Source organism: Hipposideros armiger, unplaced genomic scaffold (genome assembly GCF_001890085.2).
Source record: "Hipposideros armiger isolate ML-2016 unplaced genomic scaffold, ASM189008v1 scaffold_425, whole genome shotgun sequence".
Lineage (NCBI taxonomy): Eukaryota > Metazoa > Chordata > Mammalia > Chiroptera > Hipposideridae > Hipposideros > Hipposideros armiger.
In genome coordinates, this window is record NW_017731775.1 from 290,708 (window position 1) to 313,864 (window position 23,157).

The 23,157-nt window shown below is 38.8% G+C and overlaps 1 protein-coding gene across 1 annotated transcript in view; it reads left to right on the forward strand.

Moving 5' to 3' along the window:
* The first annotated feature begins 2,147 nt into the window (after nucleotides 1-2,147).
* BPNT2 (3'(2'), 5'-bisphosphate nucleotidase 2) overlaps nucleotides 2,148-23,157 on the forward strand; it is a 29,480-nt gene continuing 8,470 nt past the window's right edge. The window contains exons 1-3 of the mRNA XM_019664536.1: nucleotides 2,148-2,818; nucleotides 17,945-18,107; nucleotides 19,717-19,812. Of these exons, the coding sequence (XP_019520081.1) occupies nucleotides 2,432-2,818; nucleotides 17,945-18,107; nucleotides 19,717-19,812 (646 nt within the window). The 5' untranslated portion in view covers nucleotides 2,148-2,431. The remainder of the gene's footprint in view (nucleotides 2,819-17,944; nucleotides 18,108-19,716; nucleotides 19,813-23,157) is intronic.

Genomic DNA, 23,157 nt, shown 5'->3' on the forward strand with positions numbered 1-23,157 from the left:
CACACACACACACACACAGTTTCTCCAAGGTAAATTTTGGGGTCAAGAGCCATTCAGACAAACCAAAATACCCTTATCATTTAAGAGGTTAATAATGTTTCATAAATGGGTATTTATTTCACACACAAACCACAAATTCACTAAAAAATTCACAAATTATTTTACATTTACTTTCACATATTTTTCATTTGTATATATGCATTTTTTAAAGGTTCTAACAACTTGTTACTGAAAAAGCAAGTTTCTTTTAATCAAATCGCTATGAAGTTTCTAAGACAACATTGCTGTCCCACACGTAATTAATTTTTTTCTTCTTGTCCTAAGTTTCTCTTAATGAGTACATGTTTTCTTTTATTAATATTTATTATCAATTGTGTCTTGACTACTAGAGCACCTCTTGGAACTATGATCTTTAAACTGTCATTTTTTTCACATGCCTTGGCATTTTTTTACCTCAATTTTAAACTATCTTTCCAGCAGTGTAAATGCTCTGGAGGTTTTCATATCTCTCCAGTTGTCTCACTGACACTTTGCATAGTGTTACAGTGACCATGGCCTGATACTCCTTTCCAATATCCTTGAAAAATAATATTTAGTTTATTTTTACAAACCTCAGCCAGGCTTTCAAGTGATGCTTTTAATATTTTCATAACTACTACCCAACTCATACATTTTGTAGGTTTCATAGTGCAGTTTCTGGTGGTTCTGTTCATTTTATGCCTTTATACTTCAACCCTTCATCTTTATATTTATCCCTGAATTTAGTGACCTTCACTTTCAGATTTCTTTTGAAAGGAGTTTTGCTTAATTTCGAAGATGCTCCCAAAAGCTGGCAAGGACAGTGCCAGTTCCTTAAGACCTGGTGCTGTCAACACTCCAGGAACTGTTCTTTCATTGATTTGTATTTGTACTTGATTTTGTGCTGTGATTATTTTTAAGCTAGTTACAGACTGCTGGCAGGGAAACCAAGCAATCAACAGTCTTTGTTTCTTGTATCTGTATAACCATTTGCAAATTCTACAGCTGCCCTGAACTCTAAGGAAATGGTAAAGGTCAGGCTGTCTCTAATGACTTGCTTAGCAATGAATGTTCAGAATTTATTCTGTATACTTGCAGTTTTTAAGGTCGTTAGTATTAAAGCCCACTTAAAACCAATGACTTTTAGCTATGACCAGTAAAATAGGCTGCATTTTAAGCTGGTTTTATATAAATATTTAACATTTAAGAATGATGCTGCAGATCTTAATATTCACTTTTAAGATGGAAGATAAGCGTATTAACACTTATTTTAATATTAACTAAAATTTAGTTAAGTATCACTCTTCTTGCTAAGACCAGTGGCATCGTAGAAGGCAGTCAGTCATTTCTGTTAAATGCTTCTGTAAGTACATTTGGAGGGCCCACATTGTCTCAAAGGTTACTTATTTAAATTGACTGATCATCCTGGGAGAACCTTTACATCACGTGGACTTTCTCAGGCAATTCCTCTTCCCCCTCAACCTCTGAGAGGAAGGTATAGGTAAAGTATCCTTGGAAATGAGAGAAGCCCGGAATGTTTTTTCATTATGAAAGCCCAAGATCAAGGTCTGCTTCTCTGCAGCTCAGAGTGGAGGTAACGGGAAAAATCTCTATACACATACAGATACAAATGCATAAACATTTAGATCACGGCCAGAGAGGCCAACAGAATGAAGAGCCAAGTAAAATTCCTCGCGTCACCGCTCACCTCCCGCTCTGACTGGAAGAGCGCGGAGAGGCGACTTAAAGCCACAGGCTCTATCTACACAAGTGCTGAAGAAAAACGCATACAGATCTCTGTTAAAATGACTTGTATTTTCCTCCGTTCCTCAATAATCTGAGAGTGATGGGAAGTCAGGATTGTCATATGGCTTTATTTCAGCCATACACTGGCGTTCAAAGGGGGATTACATTTTCCTAAGGCACTCAGTATCCTTCCCAGTGTAGACAGCAGCTTCGCTACGTTGAGGCGCGATCTGAAAACCCAAACATCGCGGGACACCAACCAAAGGAGGTAGCGCAGCCCGGTGCCTCCCGGAGCACGTAGCCGGCCGCCTCGCCCCCAGGATCGCCCCGCCCCGAGGGAGGAGCCCGTCTCGCCCCGCCCCTAGCGTAACCCGGATACACACCCACGCTACCCTTTCACCTCCCGGCGGTTGGCTAACGTGGACGTGCGACTCGGTGGCCGGCTGAGGAGCTGGGGCCGCACGGCCCCGGGGAGTTGGGCACGCGGGCGGCGACGGCGTCCTTCGCGGCACGGCTCGGCCTTTCCCGGGAAGGAGCGATGGGGCGCGCGGGCGCCGGGGAGCGGGCGCCGGTGTAGTACGCGCGGCGCCTGGACTGGGAGCGCGGCGGCGGTGGGCGCGGGGAGGCCTGTAAGGGCCGCCGCCCCGAGCACCCGGCCTCCGGCGTCATGGCCCCCATGGGCATCCGCCTGTCCCCGCTGGGGGTGGCCGTGTTCTGTCTGCTGGGGCTCGGCGTGCTGTACCACCTCTACTCGGGCTTCCTGGCCGGCCGCTTCAGCCTCTTCGGCCTGGGCAGCGAGCCCGGCGGCGGCGCGGCGGGGCCCGTGGCCGCGGCGGACGGGGGCACCGTGGACCTGCGCGAGATGCTGGCCGTGTCGGTCCTGGCCGCCGTCCGCGGTGGCGACGAAGTGAGGCGTGTCCGCGAGAGCAACGTCCTCCACGAGAAATCCAAGGGGAAGACGCGCGAGGGAGCCGACGACAAGATGACCAGCGGGGACGTGCTGTCCAACCGCAAGATGTTCTACCTGCTCAAGACCGCCTTCCCTAATGTGCAGGTGGGTGCCCCGAGCGCCGGGCGCGGCCGGAGCGGACGGGCGGAGAGCCCCGCCGGGAGCGCGGAAGCCTGGAGCGTGTCCCAGCACGGGCACTCCTCCCAATGGCTTCAGGTTGTAGGGCTTTGGCTACCGTGTTACAGATGTGGATGGAGCTGGAGGCGCAGAACTTAGGTGCTCAAGGTCATACAAACAGTTGGTGGAAGAGCTGGATGAAATTGCAGGCAGTGTGACTCGGGGCCCATGCCCCTCTGTCCCCCTCCCAGGTGTGTGTGCGACTTTATCCGTGGCATCCGGAGCTCTGGGTTCTGGGTGGGCTTTCATGTCAAAAGGCTGAGAACGTTAACTTCACGCCCTGCCTCAGGCTCCTCTGTAAAATGAATGCGTTGGGCTAGAACCCACAAGCTCCTTGATTTAATTACTGGAAAAGGTCGTGACTAGAATACCGGTTTTCTGGCCAACCTGCCAGGAGCCAACTGAAGGCCAAGAACTGTAGAACTGTTGCCGTGGAGCTGTTTGTATGCAAGGCATTTGTGGGGGGTATGCTCATGAATTACTTCAGCTGTCGTGTTATCTGGACCCTCTTAATGGCATATATTTTGAGGGCCCTTTAAGTAAGTGTTTGGAAATGTATTCTCCAGCAACTTCATTTCAGTCTCCTAGCCCTGACTTTACTCCACAAAATAAGAATTGAAGAACATTTGCCTTTTCTTTGGGTAGGTTTCTGGTAAGGAATTGATATTGTCTTAGGGAAATCCAGACATTTTGTATTTGCTGTTAATACTTCATTTCAGGGGAGCTGCAGTTGAATTAATAAAGCTTTTTAAAATATTACAATTCCAGAGGAAGAGCTCTACATATGTAGCAGTACTTCATAAATGCATGTCTTAACTCACCTAACAGTGGATTTTGGCTACTGGGAAGGAAAATTGCTTCCAGTGGAATTTAATTAATTAGATAAACAGTGAAATCTAACCCCTGGTTTCTTTGGAAGGTCTGACCTTTTACTGCTGTTCTTGAAAGTTAGGAGAGGATTGTCATTGTAGAATTACCTATATGTCTTGTGTGACCCTCTCTGTAGTCTCCCATATTATTGCTGTGGTTTTCTTTGTTCCTCTTTCATTTGTCTTTTTTTCTTAACTCTTTTTTCCTTTCCTTTAAAAAATTTTTTTTTTTGCAGCAGGAAGGAAATTGACTTTCATAATGTGAGCTCTGAATACCAGATATAACTGACACAAAAATTCTCAAACAAAACTGACATTTTCACTTTTTCTTTTGCCCTACCCAGTGTTGTCATCACAGATAATGTTTATATGTGTTGGCATCTAGATGTGAGATGTGCTCATAAAATATATTTTTCTCTTCTGCAAAATGCAGTGTTCTTCCTTAGAGTTTGTGGAAGATATGGGAATTTCAGAGAAGTTGATGTATAATAGTTATAACAGTAGGAATAGTAACAACTTGCTAAGTGTATTCTGGGTGTCTGGATACTGGCCACACAAGATTTCATTTGTTCCTTACAGCAACTTTAAGAAGTGCATTTTATTTATGCCCATTTTACAGATGGGAAATCTGAGGCTCATGACACTTCACTACACAGTTATATCAGCTATCTACCTCTTCATTTTAGCTAGATTTTTAGGAGACTTGTTAAAACAAAACTTAGGTTTGGTTTCCTGGGGTAAACATAAAATTGTAGAAACTTAAAAGCAATAGTAGTGAAATACAGCAAGCAGAGTTGATTTTTTTTTTTTTAGAGTAGAGACAAAAATATTCTTAAATATTGAAAACATGTATCTGTGTGCATGTATGTTCACATGCAAACTCCATCCCACCCCATCCCTGCCAAACCTTTTGCCTTGGGTCAATTCCACAGGATTCTGAGTTTGCTTTCTCACTTATTAGCAAACACTAAGGGAATAGCTGCCAAAGATAGTGAGCTGCATTTTATTAAACACAAGAGCTAAGGTTTTGAAATTGCAGATGTTGAAATCTCTGCCTTTATATAAAATAGCTTTTTGTTTCCTTGTGACTGTTTGAATGTTTGCACATCTTTAGCGTTGATGTTGGATGGTGATTGGTGGAATAGAGTAGGTTATGTTCATTTATAAGATGGCAAAATAGGATGGTGTCATCTTGAGCTATCTCCTTTTGTCACTCTGTTGTTAGACTAGAGGCCAAATGGTGTAGCCATCTAAGTAGGGACAGCCCTACATTTTTTTTCTTTCTTCTCTCCTCTCCCACAACACCCAGAAGTACAGGCTTAAATGTCTGGTTGTTTTTGAAGCCTCACCTGAAACGGTAAGGAACTTAAATCCCATTCAGTTTACTTATGGAAAATTAACTTTGAGAAACCACACGTCCTCTTTTCTTTTATCCTGGTGCCCTGTGCAAATGGAGGAGGTCTCTTTTCTTTTCTCCCATGACTTTCCTGTATAGAGTAAGATGCTTGAAGTCTCCTATCTAATGTTCACCCCTCAGTAAAATTTAGGATATACCAGGTGTCACTGTAGAGCATTCAGCTGGGGGCCTTTTTCTCCCCAAGGGACATTTGGCAATGTCTGGAGAGTTTTTGGTTGTCACAACTGCGGGTGGCATCCTTTTGGCATCTGGTAGGTAGAGGGTAAATAACCTACAATGCTTAGGACAGCTCCCCATAACAATGAATTATCTGGCCTGGTTTTTCAATTTGTGCCCAAGTTGACAAGCCCTACCCTAGAGAAATGAGTATTGTCCTAAGAAAACTCAAGTTTGCCTAGGATTCCTGGGTTTTCTTTTGTTTTCAACCTTTCTCATGTTAGGGATCTTGCAAGAATCCTCAGGGCAGCAGTTCTTTTTCCTAAACACATTGGCAATGCTTGATTTCATTGTGTAACTACAGCCTTTTGTGTGACACTGTGTCTCATTATATCCTTGTGGATAATGATGAAAATGAAGGCTGAAGATAGTTTCTTGGAGTAGATTTGCAGACAAACTCAGAAAAGACAAACTTAGATTTATAGTTTTGATTTAAAGTAAAGGGGATTGATTCTCTAATTGAGGGGCTTCTGTCTTCGACTTGTTCAAAGTTTTGACAATGATTTATTTTGAAGATAAAGCTTGATACTCCGTGCTGGTAGGTGCAGCTTGGGTTTCTGTCTTCCTTAACCTCAAGGATGGGAGTTAAATTCTTTCAACAGAAGCACTCATTGGAAAAGTTTGAGAAGTTCTAATATAGTACAAAGAACATTGGCCTTGACATCTTGTTCAGTCTCCAGCCTAAGTAATCCTGGCCAGTCTTTTAACTTCTTTGAGATACAGTTTCCTCTCCTATAAAGTTGAGATAAATAGTAATGTGGTAATTAATGCAGACATAAGTTGCAGGTGGAGGGGAAAAAAAAGCAAGTTCAAAGGGGCAGGCCCAATAGAGATGATACTGTAGTAACTTCAAGCAGCCTGATGAATCTAAGTCAGAAGCACATGCAAGAATTACTGTGGAAGAAGTTAGTAAGGTAGGCAGGAGCTATATTATCTATATTATATGCCAAGCTCAAAGAAGTTTGTACCTGATCTTTTGTTTAATCCTAGAGTACTAAAAGAAAGCCAGATTTACCCGATTTTTTTTAAAGCCTACAATGTGCCATACTTTGTTTGGGTTTTAGGCATTTGGAGATGGGTGAGACCAGTTAGGAGACTGTTAATATAGGCTGTGTGAGAGATCAGGACCAGAACTCAGGCAATGGGGGAATTATATGTAGCTTGTTTTACTAGCTAACATTTATTTAGTCTGATAAGTGGCAAGCACTGAATTGCCGCTATTAATTTACTCTTGACAAAAGCATAGGAGGTTAAGTACTATTGCCTCCATTTTACAGATAAAAAAATTGAGGCTTGGAGAGGCTAAAAAATTTGCCCAAGGTTGTACACAGCTAGAAAATCTTGGGCTCACAGAGATTTATTTAATGGTCTGAGAATCATCTCACATCTGTCTAATTCTGTATATAAGGTAGTATAGGAGGTGTAACTAAAGTATACTCTTAACTACAATGTTTGGAATGATTGGAAGGGCCCATTGTAGATACTTAGAGAATAGTTTAGAGGGGGTAGACCAGTTAGGAGACTTTTTCAAGTGAAAGATGACACATTTTGAATCGGAGTTATGATTGTAGAGAAGGTAGATGTGCAAGGAAGGATATGAGAGAATTTCGGGGGATGTGTCAAAAATGACTCCTCTATTTCTGGGGCTTACACACCTGGTGTTTTGCTGGTGGTGAAGTGGAGTGGGGATGACAAGTACAAAGGGGCAGATTATGGGTGCCATCTTAAACATGTTAAGTTAGAGGTGCCTTTGATATGTTATGGCTCTGAATATGAATATATGGCTCTGAAACTCTGAAGAGACGTCTGAATTAGAGATACAAATTTGTAAGTCATCAATGAGTGTTGTGATATTAATTGAAACCAGTTGTGGACAGGATTGCTTAGTGAAAAAATATTGTGTGAAAGGGTTAGGTGAGGGCTTAGGACCAAGGATAACAAACTGAAAATATCATTTAACAAGAAAAGTAGCAGCCAACTTTTATTAAGTGCTTATTTTGTGTTAAGCACTGTTTGTTTGTTTTTACCTTTTCTATTGATTCACCCAAAGAACCCTCTACAGAGATACATCACCCACTTTTTAGCAGGGAGTAACTGCAGCTCAGAAAGATTAAGTGACTAGCCCCCTAGCCTAGGTAAGTCACATAGCCAATAAATCGAGGAGCTGGAATTCTGATAGAACACATACTCTTAATAATGGCTCTGTGTGTAGGTCATTGGTGAACTTTGTGAGTGCTTGCTTACTGGGAAGGAAGCAAAATTGAAAAAGATGGGAGGTAAAGAAATGCAGACAGTGAGCCTTTAAGAAATTGGGCTCCTGAGGAACTTGGCTCCGGTGTTATATGGGACTAAGAGAAGGCTCTATGGGTTTTTTGTTTTTGTTTGTTTTTGGTGTGTTTTTAAGATTTGAGATACTAGAACATGTTTAATTATTTATAGGGATATATTTGAGAGATAGTAGTTGGTTGATAGTGAAAGGCTTCTGAAAAGGTGGAAGGACAATAAGACAAGTAGAGCATTGTTTATCCATTTAGAAAATAGTTATTGAATGCATTCTGTATTATAGGCACAGTTGAGGCATTATACCCCAAAATTTATTAGGCTTTAATGATTTATGGAGAAGTACAGTAAATGGTACCTTCTTAAGACATTAACCAAAAGCCTCTTTGACCCCAAAGTACCTGAACTGTCATGTGAATAGCATTAATTGTGTTTGAGGTCTTGGTTTCTTATTCTTCAATTCCCTGTTGAAAACTGGGACAGATAGGCAGTAGCAATGTGGAAGGGAGAGTAGATTGAGTGGGAAAGGATTATGGAGAAGAAATGAAACTATATTGCTGAAGAATAATGTCAATCAAGAAGTATTCATTTAGTACCTATTAAGGCAATGGGAACAAGGCTACAGTAATGAAGGAAACTGTCTTTGAACTCACAGAACTTACATTGTAGTGGGTTAAGATAGATCAGGGGTTGACAAACTTTTGAGACGGAAGAGCCAATCCTGTCCCTCACAACAATTTAAAAATTATACAAGAGCCCTAAAACAAATGAAGCCACCATTATGTGAATAATATCCTTTAAAAATTTCTATAAATGAAACTATGATAGTTTTATTTTCCTTTTCAATTTTACTTCCGAGTCACATGTACGTACCCAAAGAGCCGCATGTGGCTTGCGAGCCGCAGTTTGCTGACCCCTGAGATAGATAGTTAACATTTAAACAAATGAGTTGATTTCATCCTGATAAGGGCTTTGAAGACGAAAAAATAACACATAGAGTAACTGGGGTATCCTGCTTTGGCCAAGGTAGCGAGGGAAGGCCACTCTAAGGAGCTATCATTTGAGCTGAGAGCTAAATGATAAGAAGCAGACCACCATGCAGAGATTTGGGGAAAGGGTGCGTGAGCAGAAGAATACAAGTACAAAGATCCTGAGGACAAGTAAGTCTGTACAAGTAAGTGCCAATAGAGAAAGTTTACTGGGGCCGGATCATCTAAGCCTTGCCTTGTAGATGATGTTGAGCAGTCTGGATTTTATCTCTGTGTAATGAGAAATTGTTGGAAGGTTTTAAGCAGGGAGTGACACGGTCTGATTTTGAAAGAGGCAGGTTGCTGGGTTGAGGAGAGGAGCTGCATAGAAGCAGTGATTTTTGTCTGTTTTGTTCATTTTTATATCCCAGTACCCAAAACAGTTTAGGACATGTAGTCATTAAATAGTTGTTGTATGAATGAATGAATCAGAGAATGCACTATAGGAGGCAAGAGCAATAAAAAACTATTTTAGGAATCCAGGTGAGGGATACATGGCAGTTTTAACCAGGATTTTCCTAGTAGACGTAGTGACATGTATTTAGAATTGGGAGATATTCTAGAACTTACTGCCTGATTAAATGTGGAATGTGGGAAAGAATTGAGGAAGACTTAGTGTTTTGACCTTAGCCGCTGTTTGTAAGGCTATTACAATGGTGGGTAGTGGATTTATTAAATTTGTAGGTGTGTAGTGGTAGTAGCAGGTTATAAATAGTTGTGCAAAAGCAGATCAGGTAGTTGTGCTGCTGATCTTGTTTCCTTGCTGAAGTTTTTTCTAACCTGACTTTCAGAGCAGATCTTTTCAAATACAGTTCTGTAATTTTTAGCTCATACTCAGTTGAAAGGATATGGAGAAGCTGACTTGAACTGTAGTCAAAAATCTTAATTATGAGTGCAGTAGTTGCCACTCAGACTTCGCACTGTATTGTTGTAAATTGGAGTGACCAAGACACAGAGACTACATTTTATTTTCTGGGATTTTTTGTGTGTGTTTGTTTTAAGTTTATTCTGTGATTTTTGCATGGTGTTACTTTTTTTTTTTTAATTTTATTTTATTGGGGAATTGGGGAAGGGGAACAGCCAAGTTCTTGTCCTTCAATCTTAGTTGTTGAGGGCGCAGCTAGCTCAGCTCGAAGTCCAGTTGCCATCTGGCCTGCAGCTCAGCTCAAGGTACCGTGTTCAATCTTAGTTGTGAGTGGACTCCCTCCATCCCATGAGGGAGTCGAACTGGCAACCTTGTTGCTAAGAGTGCACGCTCTAACCACTGAGCCATCCAGTCACCTGTTGGCAGTTCAGCAGCAGCTCAGCTCAGGCGCAGCTCACTGGCCCATGTGGGAATCAAACTGGTGACCCTGTTGCTCAGAGCTCGTGCTCTTAACCAACTGAGCCTCTTGGCCAGCCCTCCCCATATGGTGTTACTCTTAAATTCATTCATCTGTGGTAGCCTAGCATTGTCGTTAAGAGCGTGAGCTCTAAAGCCAAAATACTTTAGAGTGACGTCTGCAGGATGGCAGAAGAGGAATTCTCTACTGTCATTCCCTCACAGAACATAGATTTTGGCCATTACTCATGGACAAGAGTACCTTTGTGGGAGTCTGGGAGTCCAGTGGAGAAGCTCCAGCACACCACTGGGGCAAAAGAATCCAAGAATAGAGGCATTGAAGAGAGTAAAACCAACATTTTCACTTTGCTTGCATCACCCTTCCCTCAAGGCAGCTCAGTTTGGTGCCAGGAGGGACCCACCTCAGTCTGCAGTTTCACCACAGGAGCATGTGAGTGAGCACCTGGCTTCCCCAGCTGTGCAGGACAGCTTGGGGAAAGTGGGCTTAGAGGCCCACTTTCTCACCTCACCGAGATTATTGAGGCGATCTACAAGGCTGGTGGGTTCAGAAAGGCCATGGGAGCACAGCAACCAGGGCTCATAACTCATCAAAGGGACATTACTAACATCTTTGCAGACCCCAGAAAGCCTGCCCACAAGCCACTGGAGACGCCTTGCCTGCAGGAATCCAAATGGCTCTTGGGCATTCCTAATACTTCACTCATCTCACCCATAACCACCCCACCCACCTTACTTGGCTTGATTTTGGCACATGCTCCCATAGACCATGAGAGCAAGCTTTTGCAGATAGCTAGCAAGCAAGTATAGAAAGCTAGCATGACTCTGAAGAATTGGGAAAAGGCTCACAAACATAAGCATTTCAGGGCACCATCCTAGAGCAAACAGTGGGAAGCTCTCAGCATTTGGCCTTTCTCTGTGGGATTGAGATAAGGCCGACGGTTACCCTCCAAGAGGAACTGAGAAGTGTGGAGAAAGCACATCGATAGAAAAGGCCTGAGAAAGCTTCAAAATCCCTAGTCACGTTAGCTGGAGAAGGTAGTTCTCTCTCAAAATCACCAGTCAAGACTGAAGGAGGTGACTGCTTCTTTAAATGCAAAGACAGCAATGCAAGACTTCAAGGAAAACAAAAAAATCAAGGAAACAGGACACCACCAAAGGAACATGATGATTGGTGAGAACACAGATAGACAACTCAAAGAAATCAGGAAAACAATACATGAGCAGAAGGAGAGGTTCTACAGAGAGATAGAAATAATTCAAAAGGTAGACATTTTAGAGCTTAAGAATATAATGAATGACATTTAAAATAGAGAATCAGCAGAAGAAAGTATCTGAACTCAAAAACAGATCATTTGATATTATGCAGGCAAAGGAGAACAAAAATAACTAAAAGAATGAAAAAAGCCTATATGAATTATGGGGAACCACCAAGTGAAACTATTCATATTTGGGGAGTCGCAGAAGGAGAAGAGAGAGAAAAGAGCAGAGAGTTTATTCAAAGGAATAATCACTGAAAACTCCCCAAATCTGTGGAGAGATATGAACATCCAGGTTCATGACTCTCATAGGTCCACAGACAGATTCAACTCAAAGAGGATTTTATTGAGACATATTATATTAAAACTATCAAAAATCAAAGACAGAATTTTGAGGGCCGGCCGAGTGCCGCGATGGTTAAGAACTCGCTTGGGATGCCAGAGGGCCCCGGTTCGGATCCCACATATGAGGGCCAGTGACACTGCCCTCCACAGCTAAGATGCTGAACGACAGCTCAACCTGGAGCTGGGCTGCCATGAGTCGCCGGCGACGGCGTAGGCTGCACTCCCTGTGGCAGTGGGTTGCCATGGGCTACCGTATGTAGCCAGCAGCCAGCGTGAGCGGCCAGCAGCCGCAGTGAGCGGCCGTCGACTGAATCCAAAAGCTGGCGACTGATCTGCCTCGCCAGAGAAGAGCGCAATGATGGTGCCAACTTGGGCCAGTGAAGCAACTTGTCTGTTCCCCTTCCCCCAATTCCCCAGCACTGTTCCCATCCCCCTAATTCCCCAATAAAAATCTTAAAAAAAAAAAAAAAGTGTCTGGACGCTGATGGTAACTACTTTGAGCACCTTTAAAAAAAAAAAAAGACAGAATTTTGAAAGCATCAAGATCTAACAGACATATACAGACTGTTCCACCCAGCAACAGTAGAATATACATTCTTGCCAAGAACACACAAAACATTCTCCAAGATAGATCATAATTTAGGACAGAAAACAAGTCTTAACAAATTGAGGAAGATTGCAATTATATAAAGCACTTTTCTACCCACAATAGTATAAAACTACAAGTCAATAATAACAGGAAGAAAGATAGAAAATTCCAAATATGTAAAAAATATACAACATACCACTGAACAACAAGTGGGTCAAAGAAGAAATCAAAAGGGAAATGAAAAAAATATATTGAAATAAACAAATACAGAAGCACAGCATAGCAAAGCTTATGGGATGCAGCAAAAGCAATTCTAAAAGGGAAGTTTATAGCAGTAAAGTAAGCCTACATTAAGAAAAAAGAAAGATGTCAAAAAAAAAAACCCACAAAAAACAAAACCTAACTTATAACTCAAAGGACTAGAAAAAAACAAACAACCAAAATTAGCAGAATGAAAGAACAAAGACCAGAACAGAAATAAATGAGTGATTAGAAAGATGACATAAAATATCAACTAAGAGTTGGTTTCTTGAAAACATATAATTGACAAACCTTTAGTTAGACTGATAAAGAGATGAACGGATATAAAATTCAGAAATGAAAGCCTAGACATTACACCTGATATTGCAGAATACAAAGGATCATAAGAGACTACTATGAAGAGTTGTATGCCAGCAAGCTGAATGAAACCTAGAAGAAATGGATAAATTTCTAGACACATACAATCTACTGAGACTAAATCATGAAGAAATAGTGTTTGAATAGGCCTGTAACTAGTAAGGAGATTGAATCATTAATCAAAAATCTCCCAACAAGGAAAACTCCAGGACCAGATGGCTTTATGAGTGAATTCTACCGAACATTTAAAGAATAGTTAATACCAATTCTTCTCAAATGCTTCCAAAAAAATTGAAGAGGATGGAACATTCCAAACTTATTTTATGCTGCCAGCATTACCCTGATAGTAAAGCCAGACAAGGACACTGCAATAAAGAAAGTTACAGGCCGATATCCCTGATGAACATACATGCAAAAATTCTCAACAAAATACTAGTGAACTGAATTTAACAGCACATTAAAAGGGTCATACACCATGATCAAGCGGGATTTACCCCTGGGATGTAAGGATGGTTTAACATCCTTACATTGTTGATGTGTATACAAATCAATGTAATACATCATGTCAACAGAATGAAAGATAAAAATCATATCTCAATAGATGTAGAAAAGGAATTTTACAAAATTTAACATCGTTTCATGATAAAAACCCTCAACAAATTATGTATAGAAAGAATGTACCATAACATTAAAGGTCAAGTATGACAAGCCCACAGCTAAAATGCTCAGTGGTGAAGAGCTAAAAGCTTTTCCTTTAAGATCAGGAACAAGACCAGGATGCCCGTTCTCACCAATTCCATTCAACATAACCACTGGAAGACCTAGCCAGGTCACTTAGGTAGGTAAAAGAAATAAAATGCATCCAAATTGGGAAGGAAGAGGTAATATTATTTGTTTGCAGATGATGTGATCTTACATATAGGAAACCCTAAAGATTGCACCAAAGTACTGTTAGAACTAATAAGTGAATTTTTAGTAAAATTGCAGGATACAAAATCAACATACAAAAATCAGTTGTGTTTCAGTATACAATCAATGAACTATCTGTCTGAAAGAGAAGAAAACAATCCCGTTTACAGTAACAGCAAAAACAATAAAATACTTACAATAAAAAACATAACCAAGTCAGTGAAAGACCTGTATACTGAAAACTATGAGAAATTGATGAAATAATTGAAGACACAAATGCAAGGATATTGCATGTCCTTTGATTGGAAGAATCAATATAGTTAAAATGTCCGTACTACCCAAAGTGATCCACGGATTCAGTGCAATCCCTATCAAAATTAGTGGCATTTTTTTTTTCAAAGAAAAAGAACAAAACCTCCTAAAAATTTGTATGGAGTCACAAAAGACCCAAATAGCCAAAACAATCTTAAGCAGGAAGAACAAAGCTGTAGGCATCACACTTTCTGATTTCAAATTATATTACAAAGCTAAAGTAATCAAAACAGTATTATAGTGGCATAAAAACATACACATAAACCAGTGGAATTGAGTTCAGGAATAAGCCCACACATTAACATTCAGCTAATTTCTGACAAGACACCAAGAGCACGCCATTGGGAAAAGATTGTCTCCTCAATAAATGGTGCTGGAAAAACTTGTTATTCGTATGCAAAAGAATAAAACTGGACCTCTGTCTTCTACCTCTCAACAAAAATTAACTCAGAATGCATTAAAGATTTAAATGTGACAGATGAAACCATAAAGCTTTTTGACATTGGTCGTAGCATTGATTTTTTTTTTAATATGATACCAAAGCACAGAAAACAAAACCAAAAATAAGTAGGACAACATCAAACTAAGAAGCTGAACAGCAAAGGAAACAACCGGCTAAGTGAAAGGCAGCCTATGGAATGTCAGAAAATATTTGCAAGCTATGTATTTGATAAAGGGTTAATATCTAAAATATATAAGGATCTCATTGAACTCAATAGCAAAAGAATAATCTGGTTTAAAAATTGGCAAAGAACCTGAATAGATATTTTTCCAAAGAAGACATACAAATGGCCATCAGGTATATGAAAAGATGCTCAACATCACTAATTAACAGGAAAATACAAACCAAAACCACAATGAGATATCACTTCACACTTTTTAGGATGGCTATTATCAAGTAGACAAGTGTTGACAAGGATGTGGAGAAAAGGGAACCCTTTTACACTGTTCTTGGGATTGTTAAATTGGTATAGCCATACAGGAAACTGGAGGTTCTACCGTAGAAATACCATGTAGTCTGGCAGTCTCACTTCTGGATATAGAGCTAAATGAAATGAAATCAGTATCTCGAGATATCTGCACTCCCATGCTCATTAGAGAAATATATTGGGTTGTCGGGAAAGTCATGACACATTTTTGCATTGAAAAACAGAAAAATATATCATGACTTACCCGACGACCCAATAGAAATATTCACAATAGCCAAAGTGTGGAAACAACAGTAAGTGCCTATTGATGGATGAATAGGTAAAGAAGATGTACACACACACACACACACACACACACTGGAATGTTATTTAGCTGTTTTAGTTTTAGTATTAAATTTAAAAATCCTGCCATTTGGGATAACATGGGTGAATCTGGAGGGCATTATGTTAAATGAGTTAAGCCAAATGGAAAGACACATATTGCATGGTATCACTTATATATGGTATCTAAAAAAACAAGTTGAACTCATAGGAAAAAAATAAATAGGTGAGTCGATGGATGCATTAATTAATTGTAATCATTAAGTGTATGCACATATCAAATCATCCTGTTGTACACTTCAAATATACAACTTTATTTGTCAATTATACCTCGATGAAGCCATGGTGGGAGGAACCAAAATATGGCATCAGTGCCTCAGTCTTAATTATTCTAGCATTAAAATAAGTCTTGATATTCTTAGTGGGGTAAAGAAAGATACCCCACTATGATACTTTTTTTCTTTCTTTCTCCCTAGAGTATCATGGCTCTTCCTGTTTTTTCCTCTTGTATTTAATTAAATTGCTGTATAAATTTTTTAAAAATGGCTTATCCTATTTCCAAGAAAGGGTAAAAAAAACCTGTAGGGGTTTTGATTGGACTTGCATTAAATCCATAGTTTACTAATGGGAGAATTGACATCTTTACCATTTTTTTAAGTCATTAATGTTTTTTAATATAGTTTAATTTCCTCAATAGCGTTTTTGCAAATATTGGGTACATTTATTTCCAGGTAATTTATTTTCTGTTGTTAGGTCTCCTTTTTTTTTTGTTAAATATTTTTAATATTTGTTGCTGGTGTATAAAAATGCAGTTGTCTCATAATTATTGATCTAGCAACTTGGCTATATTCTGTTATTCTGTAATTTATCCGCAAGTTCTTTTGGATTTCTCAATAATCAGCCATCAGTTGCATAATATTAGGATTTTGCTTTTTCCTTTCCAGTCCTCTCCCCACACCCCCACCCTCTTTAGCTTTCTGCAATGGCTAGGACTCTGCACATTGGTAACAGTGGTTATGATGGCTCTGTTGTGCCTGCAGGGTCCTTCACCATGTGGCTCTAAGACCTCATCTGCAGCTCCTTTCTTGGTTCACTTGTTCTATCTAATCATGCTTGTCTCCTTGCTGTGCTCCAAATAACACCAGGCACGCTCCTACCTCAAGGCCTTAGCATTTTTTATTCCATCAGCTGGAATGTGCTTTCTTTAGATGCCTGCCAGACTCACTTCCTTTAGATCTTCACTCTAATATCACCTTTTCAGTGTGGCCTTCCTTAGCTATCCTGTCTTTAAAAAACAGACAACTTTATTGCAGTGTGTTTTACATATCATGTAATTTGCCCATTTCAAATATCCAATTCAGTAGTTTTTTGTAGATTTGCTGTGTTGTGCAATCATTTTCATTAATCAGTTTTAGAACATTTCATCACCTTAATAATATCCCTGTGCCCATTTACTGCTAATCTGTGTTCTAACCCCTGCCCTGGGCAACCACTGGTCTACTGTCTCCATAGATGTACCTGCTCTAGACATTTCATATAAATGGCATCATCCGGGAGTCTCTCGTGTCTGCTTCTTTCAGTTAGCATGATATTTTGGGATTCATCCATGCTATAATATGAATCAGTACTTTGTTTCTTTTTATGGCTGAATAATATCCCATGTGTAATGTTACCACATTTTGTTTATTCATTCATTGGTTGATGGACATTCAATAGTTTCCACTTTGGGACTATTATGAATAATGATCCTAGCCACCTTATCTTAAAGAATAATCCTTCTTTTATTCTCCTACAATATACTTACGGTTCTTCCCTACTTTGTTTTCTCCTCCTTAGCCCTCTCCAGCGTACCACACGGTTTAGTTAATCTTGTTGATTGCTTGTCTCCTTCACTAGAATATAAGTTCCAGAAGAGCAGAGATCTTTGTTCCACATTGATCACCATTATACATTATGACCTGGCACTGTGTCGGGCATATCTTAAACAATCAGTAAACGTTTGCTAAATCAGTAAAGGAAAAAGTGAATGGATGAATTGGATGTTGACTATACACGGTACTAAAATATTTTATGATTTAAGGTGACTTGGTGTTTCAAGAATATTACTATTTTTAACCTCTTCTATGACAATTTGGGATATTTCAGGGTACTTTCTAGAGATTGCTAATAGTGGTAGGGTTTTCATCCTGAATGACTTTTTGCTTATATTATGTCAGTGTTATACTTACTCTGACACTGTAGTATGGGGTTCTGGGCATGTCATCACATTCAGTATAAATACATCGATCTATTCTGGAAAGGGAGCTTGTCAGAAAGCACAATATCCTGCTTGTTTCTTTGATGCTTACTTTCTGTATATTTCTCTATATTTGGATTCTTTGTCTTGCTTAGACAACAAGCTAACTTGGATATTAGATTGGAAAGTACTTGAAGACAAGATGTTGCTGGAATTTCTTTTACAAGTAGTTTTATTTTGCAATGAAATGCCTCACAATAAACAAAAAAATTTGGTTTACCTACTTCCAATTTATGTGATTTTTGTCTGAAGTGTTTCTCTCTTGTGCTTGCTTAGCTAGTGATTTTGTCTTCAAAAGTTTTTAACTGTCAACTATTTTTGATGCAGATAAATACAGAGGAACATGTGGATGCAACCGATCAGGAGGTTATCTTATGGGATCGTAAAATTCCTGAGGACATCCTGAAGGAAATAGCCACCCCTAAAGAGGTACCAGCGGAAAGTGTTACTGTCTGGATTGACCCACTTGATGCTACACAGGAATATACAGGTAATTTTAAAACTAAAATTGATCTCAAGCTTTAGACTGCTATTATGTATTGGAGAACCAGAATTAAGGCAGGCAGTGTGTATGTGGTGGTAAATATTTTACCAAGCTAAGACATCTTTTCTACTTAGATTTTTTGAGACAGAGAGCTGGATTAATGCAGTGTCATGTGAACCATTTGACACTGGATAGGTTATTATCAGTGTTCCCTCCCCCCGCCCCCCCCCAAAAAAACTGCTGTATTTATGCCTTACTCCTTTTGTCCCAAGCCAGCTCCCAACCAATGTGCCACTCGGCCGGCCCTATGCCTTACTCTTGGTGATAGTGGCTTACTATGTCACTGATTCTTCAGTGAAGGAAAGTTTTTAACAGTTACAACAAAATGGTTCCTACTTGACACCTGTTTATTGAGGTGTTTATTTATACAGAGGGTGCCAACAAAATGTATACACATTTTAAGAAAGGAAAAAAGTGTATTAAAATTGTAATACTCAATATATACCAACAACAAAAGATGAAATACAAGTCACATTTGACTTCTGCAATTACAAGAGGTGCTCAGAGTGGTTACCATCAGTGTAATTTTAATACAGTTTTTTCTTTCTTAAAATGTGTATACATTTTTTGGCACCCTCTGTATATTGAGGTATGTGTTATTGAGGTGTTTGTTTATGTAGCTACAATACAATACCTGTGAATAGTGGGAATTTCAATTTTATTGCATATGCATCTACCATGGAAATTCAAAATAATAAACTGTAGACACCAAGAGAGCAAGTAAGTAGCAAGACAGGAATTACCACCCCATCCCCTTTTTTCATTCTTTTACCTAGTCCTAGCTCAGATGTCATTGCTGTGGACCCTCTCCCATGTCTTGTTTTTTACCTAGAGTTATTTAATCCCTTCCTTTTCTCTTTTTCTTGGTATATAATGTTAAACTTGGTTGCTTCTAGATGTTAAGTTCACTGAATGTAGGGGCTTCTACTTTTTTACCTTTGTATTCCAGTGCTTAAGCACTGGATTTGTACCTTAATGGACAACAGGTAATAATTATTTGGAGAACAGGGCAAAGACACTAGGTGTGTATATCTAATAGCAACTGAAATTATAAAATAATATTTTTCTATTAAGATAATAGGAATACAGAATATTGAGGAGTTTGTTTATAAAAAGTTTTCCCTAAACAGAGATTGGCCTGATCATATAATAGTGATAGTATTTATTGAACACATCCCCTGTGCAGGAACTATTCTAACTATTTAACTTGATTTTTAAATTTAATACTAAAATTAAAAATTATTTTAATTCATACCTAAAGATGGGTACTTAGTGTCCATATTTTACAGATGAGGAAACTGAATTGAAATAATTTTCCCAAAGACACGCAGATAATTAAGTGGTAAGCTGGGAGAATAACCCAGTTAATTTGCTTATAAAACTAAAACTCACCCACTTCCTTAAACTGGCTGTCCTTGCCAGACTGTTGCTTGAGGGGGTTGTTGACTAAGAAAGACATTTCATGTACATACATTTTTAATGAAATAAAGTATAACATTGTATCCTGAATTTATATACAATTCATGTGTTTTGTTTGTTGGTTGGTTTTTTTCAGAGGATCTTCGAAAGTATGTCACTACTATGGTTTGTGTGGCTGTAAATGGTAAACCTGTGCTAGGAGTAATACATAAGCCATTTTCTGAATATACAGGTAAGAAATATGTTAAGAGTAAGAATTAATATTATTAAATCATTTGTCTGTAGTACTTACCATCCTGTCAGTCTCAGCTGTAGCTCAGTAATTATTAGAGTCAGTCCCCTACCCTACCTTACCCCTTCACTGGATACAGTGAGGATTTTATTGTTGGACTCGTAATACATGACAAAGCAGGGCCTTCTAAACTTTGTTTAGAGGATAGAGACTGTTTAATGAAGATGAGATTCTTAGTGTATTGAGGAATACAGCTGGTTGCAGATGCCCCAGCAGCTGAGGTCCTCTCTGTTTCATGCTGTTGCTGGGCATAAGGTTCCCTGCCCCCATCCCCCCAAGGGTTTGACCTGTAAGTTGCATAAGTCACTTTAGCTCACATTCCATTGATCAAAACAGCTAGAACCCAGCTGCAAGAGAGGCTAAGAAGTTTAGTCTTTATTTTCAGTGGCCATTCAAGCTAAAATTCAGGGATTCTGTCACTTGGGAAATAGGGAAAGTATTGGGTTGTTGGAAAAGTCATGACGCATTTTTGCAACGAAAAACATAGAAAAATATGTCATGAATTTTCCGACAACCCAATAGATATTGGAGTATAGTTTACCAGCACTGCTACACTTGTATAGCTCGGGATGGAGAGACACGATTAGTATCAGTATTCCCACTTACAGGTGAAAAAGTATGACTCAGAAATTTGGTATTCCTTATGCTCATCCAGCTAAATTAGTAGAGAAATCAACCCAGGAATTTTATACAAATTAGTAAATCACACCATTTTTATAATAATAACTTCATGATTCTTAATATTAGTATGATATTTAATAATTTGCAATATATTTAACATCTCATTTGAACCTTTCAGTAGATAGTTCTGTGTGACAAGGAAAAATGTTTTTTTTTTACAGATCATAAAAAGGGCTTAGCTCTTAACCATGAAAACCATACAGTTCAAAATGTTATTGTAAGAGCTAACCACTCCTTATTCATATCTCACATTTGTTTAGTATTTTCAGTTTATGAAGTGTACTGACATAAATTCACTTCAGCCCCAAAACAACTCTAGAAAGAATATAAAACAGGAATTGTAATGACTTTTTAATAAAAAAGAGGACAGGCATATAAAAGTTGAGCAATCCTGAGGCTTTAGCCTTTGATGCCCTCTCATTCTCTTGATAATGTCCTCTCATTGCCTCTTCTGTACCAGTTAGGATTGCATTTAGCTGCATATAAAGTAAATCTAATTACAGTGGTCAAACAAATAAGGGCTTTATTTTTCTCACCTAATAAGATGGCCAAAGAGTAGGGTTTGTTCAGTGGCTCTACGATACTGTTAAGCACCTGACTTGTCTCGTTTGCTTTTTTTCTTAGAAGATGGCTTTTTGTTTGCATGATCACAAAAACGGGTGCTTCCAGTTACCATGGGTCTATTCTAGACAGGAAGAAAGAGAAAAGAGACAAAAGATCTCTGCCAGCTATTCTTTATATTAACTTGAAGCCCTCTGCTTCTTCTCATTGGCCAGATAGCACATGTGGCCACTCTTAGCTGCAAACAGAGCCTACTACTGCAAAGAGAGTTAGAACCATAATAAAGAAAATGCGGAGGAAATTGATATCGGATAGACAAATGGATTCACATTCGGGCCCTAGTTTCCGTATCTGTTCATTTTAACAGGGGAAATTGGGGTAATAAAATGCCCATTTAAAAAAATCTTTATTCCATAAGTATATGTATGATAAGGTTTACCTTTCTTAGAATAAAAAAGCTAAGTCTCTTAACTTAGGGACAAGTCTTGTTCCAAAAATGTCTTTGTAAATTACTAACAAAATTGTTCTTCTGTGATGCAGCTGACTTGCCCAGCAAGCTTGAACATAAGGTGCTTGCTTGCTAGTCAGCAAACATTCCAGAAGAATCGGTAAGTCCTTAATTAGGTGTGGGTTGACCCTCTATTCCTGGATCAAAGGTTTGTTTGGCTTGTGCCCTCTTCTTGGACTGTTATTTTTAGATCCAGGCTATATTGATGTTTACAGAGCACCAGCTGTCAAATATTGTCTGTGTACCAGAAATTTAGCTGCAATTGACTATAATGAATGGGAGTTAGAGACTATTGTTGTTGGCAGCAGTTAGAGCAAAACTGATCAGAATTCTCATCAGATTTAACTAGAATTCACCGAGTTTAAAATTCTTAGAAGCAAGAGATGCTTGAATAGTATTTTAGTGAAATAATGTATAAGTGTAGTAGATCCACTCTGAAATTTTGTAGCTATTAAAAATAAGTTATAATGTCTAAAGTCTTAGCAAAGTATTAATGACATTTATTTCCTACTGGACTTTTTTTTTTTTTTAGCATATAGAGAGAGTAAACATTTGTTAACTGTTAATTTACTGTATCACCATTACCTCATCATCCATCATTAATATTTAAGCACCTACTGTATTTTTTAAGGTGATTGAAATAGTCTTGTCCATGTAAGTGTTGTGACCGAATGTATTGAGTTTATGGAACATGAAATATATTTTTTAGAGTATTAAATTAGTATTTCTTATCTAAAATTATTCTGGCACTATCTACTGAGATATGCTGTCTGAATTTTCTTACACAACACTGACCTCTAGAGATAAAGCACTGTAAATTCACTTCTTAGTAATACTATTTTTTTTTATTATTTCTAAAAAGAATTTAGAGGATTTTAATTTTTTCCTTCCATTTCTTTTTCTTAAACTTTTATTGTGAATAATTCCAAACAAACATAAAATTATAAAGAATTACCATATATAGTACTGCGCCCCCCACCCCCCCGCCATATTACAGCTTTGTGTTCTATGGTTTCAGTTTACTGAAGTCAACCACAGTCCGAAATGAAAATTTCAGAAAATTTCAGAACTCATTTCTTTACCAGCTTTCAAGTGAGAAGTTGGGGTGAACACTGTCTCCAGTGAAAACAAATGTTATTTTGGCAGGGGAGAGCAGGCTTTCTCTTTCTTTTTTTTTTTTTGTATAACCTTATGATCGCATAGATTTTTATATATTCCATGTGATTCAAACTACCGTTATTTTTGAAGTTAAATTTGTTTTTTTTGTTGTTGTTGCTCACTTCTAATACCTTAATACGTATCACTTTATGGTCCTTTTCTTAAGCTATTACCTGCTGGTTCTCTCCTATGAGCAACGATTAAGTCACCTTATTTTAACCTCTTTGACCACCACTCCATTTTAGTCAATCATATCTTTTTTTATGTTTGTATTTCTACTCTCCTATTTAGCTCTTCAGATTTAAATGGTGTCTTTTGACTCTCACCAGTCAGCTATGAGATAATATTGATTTTTTTTTTTTTTTTTTTTTTTTTAT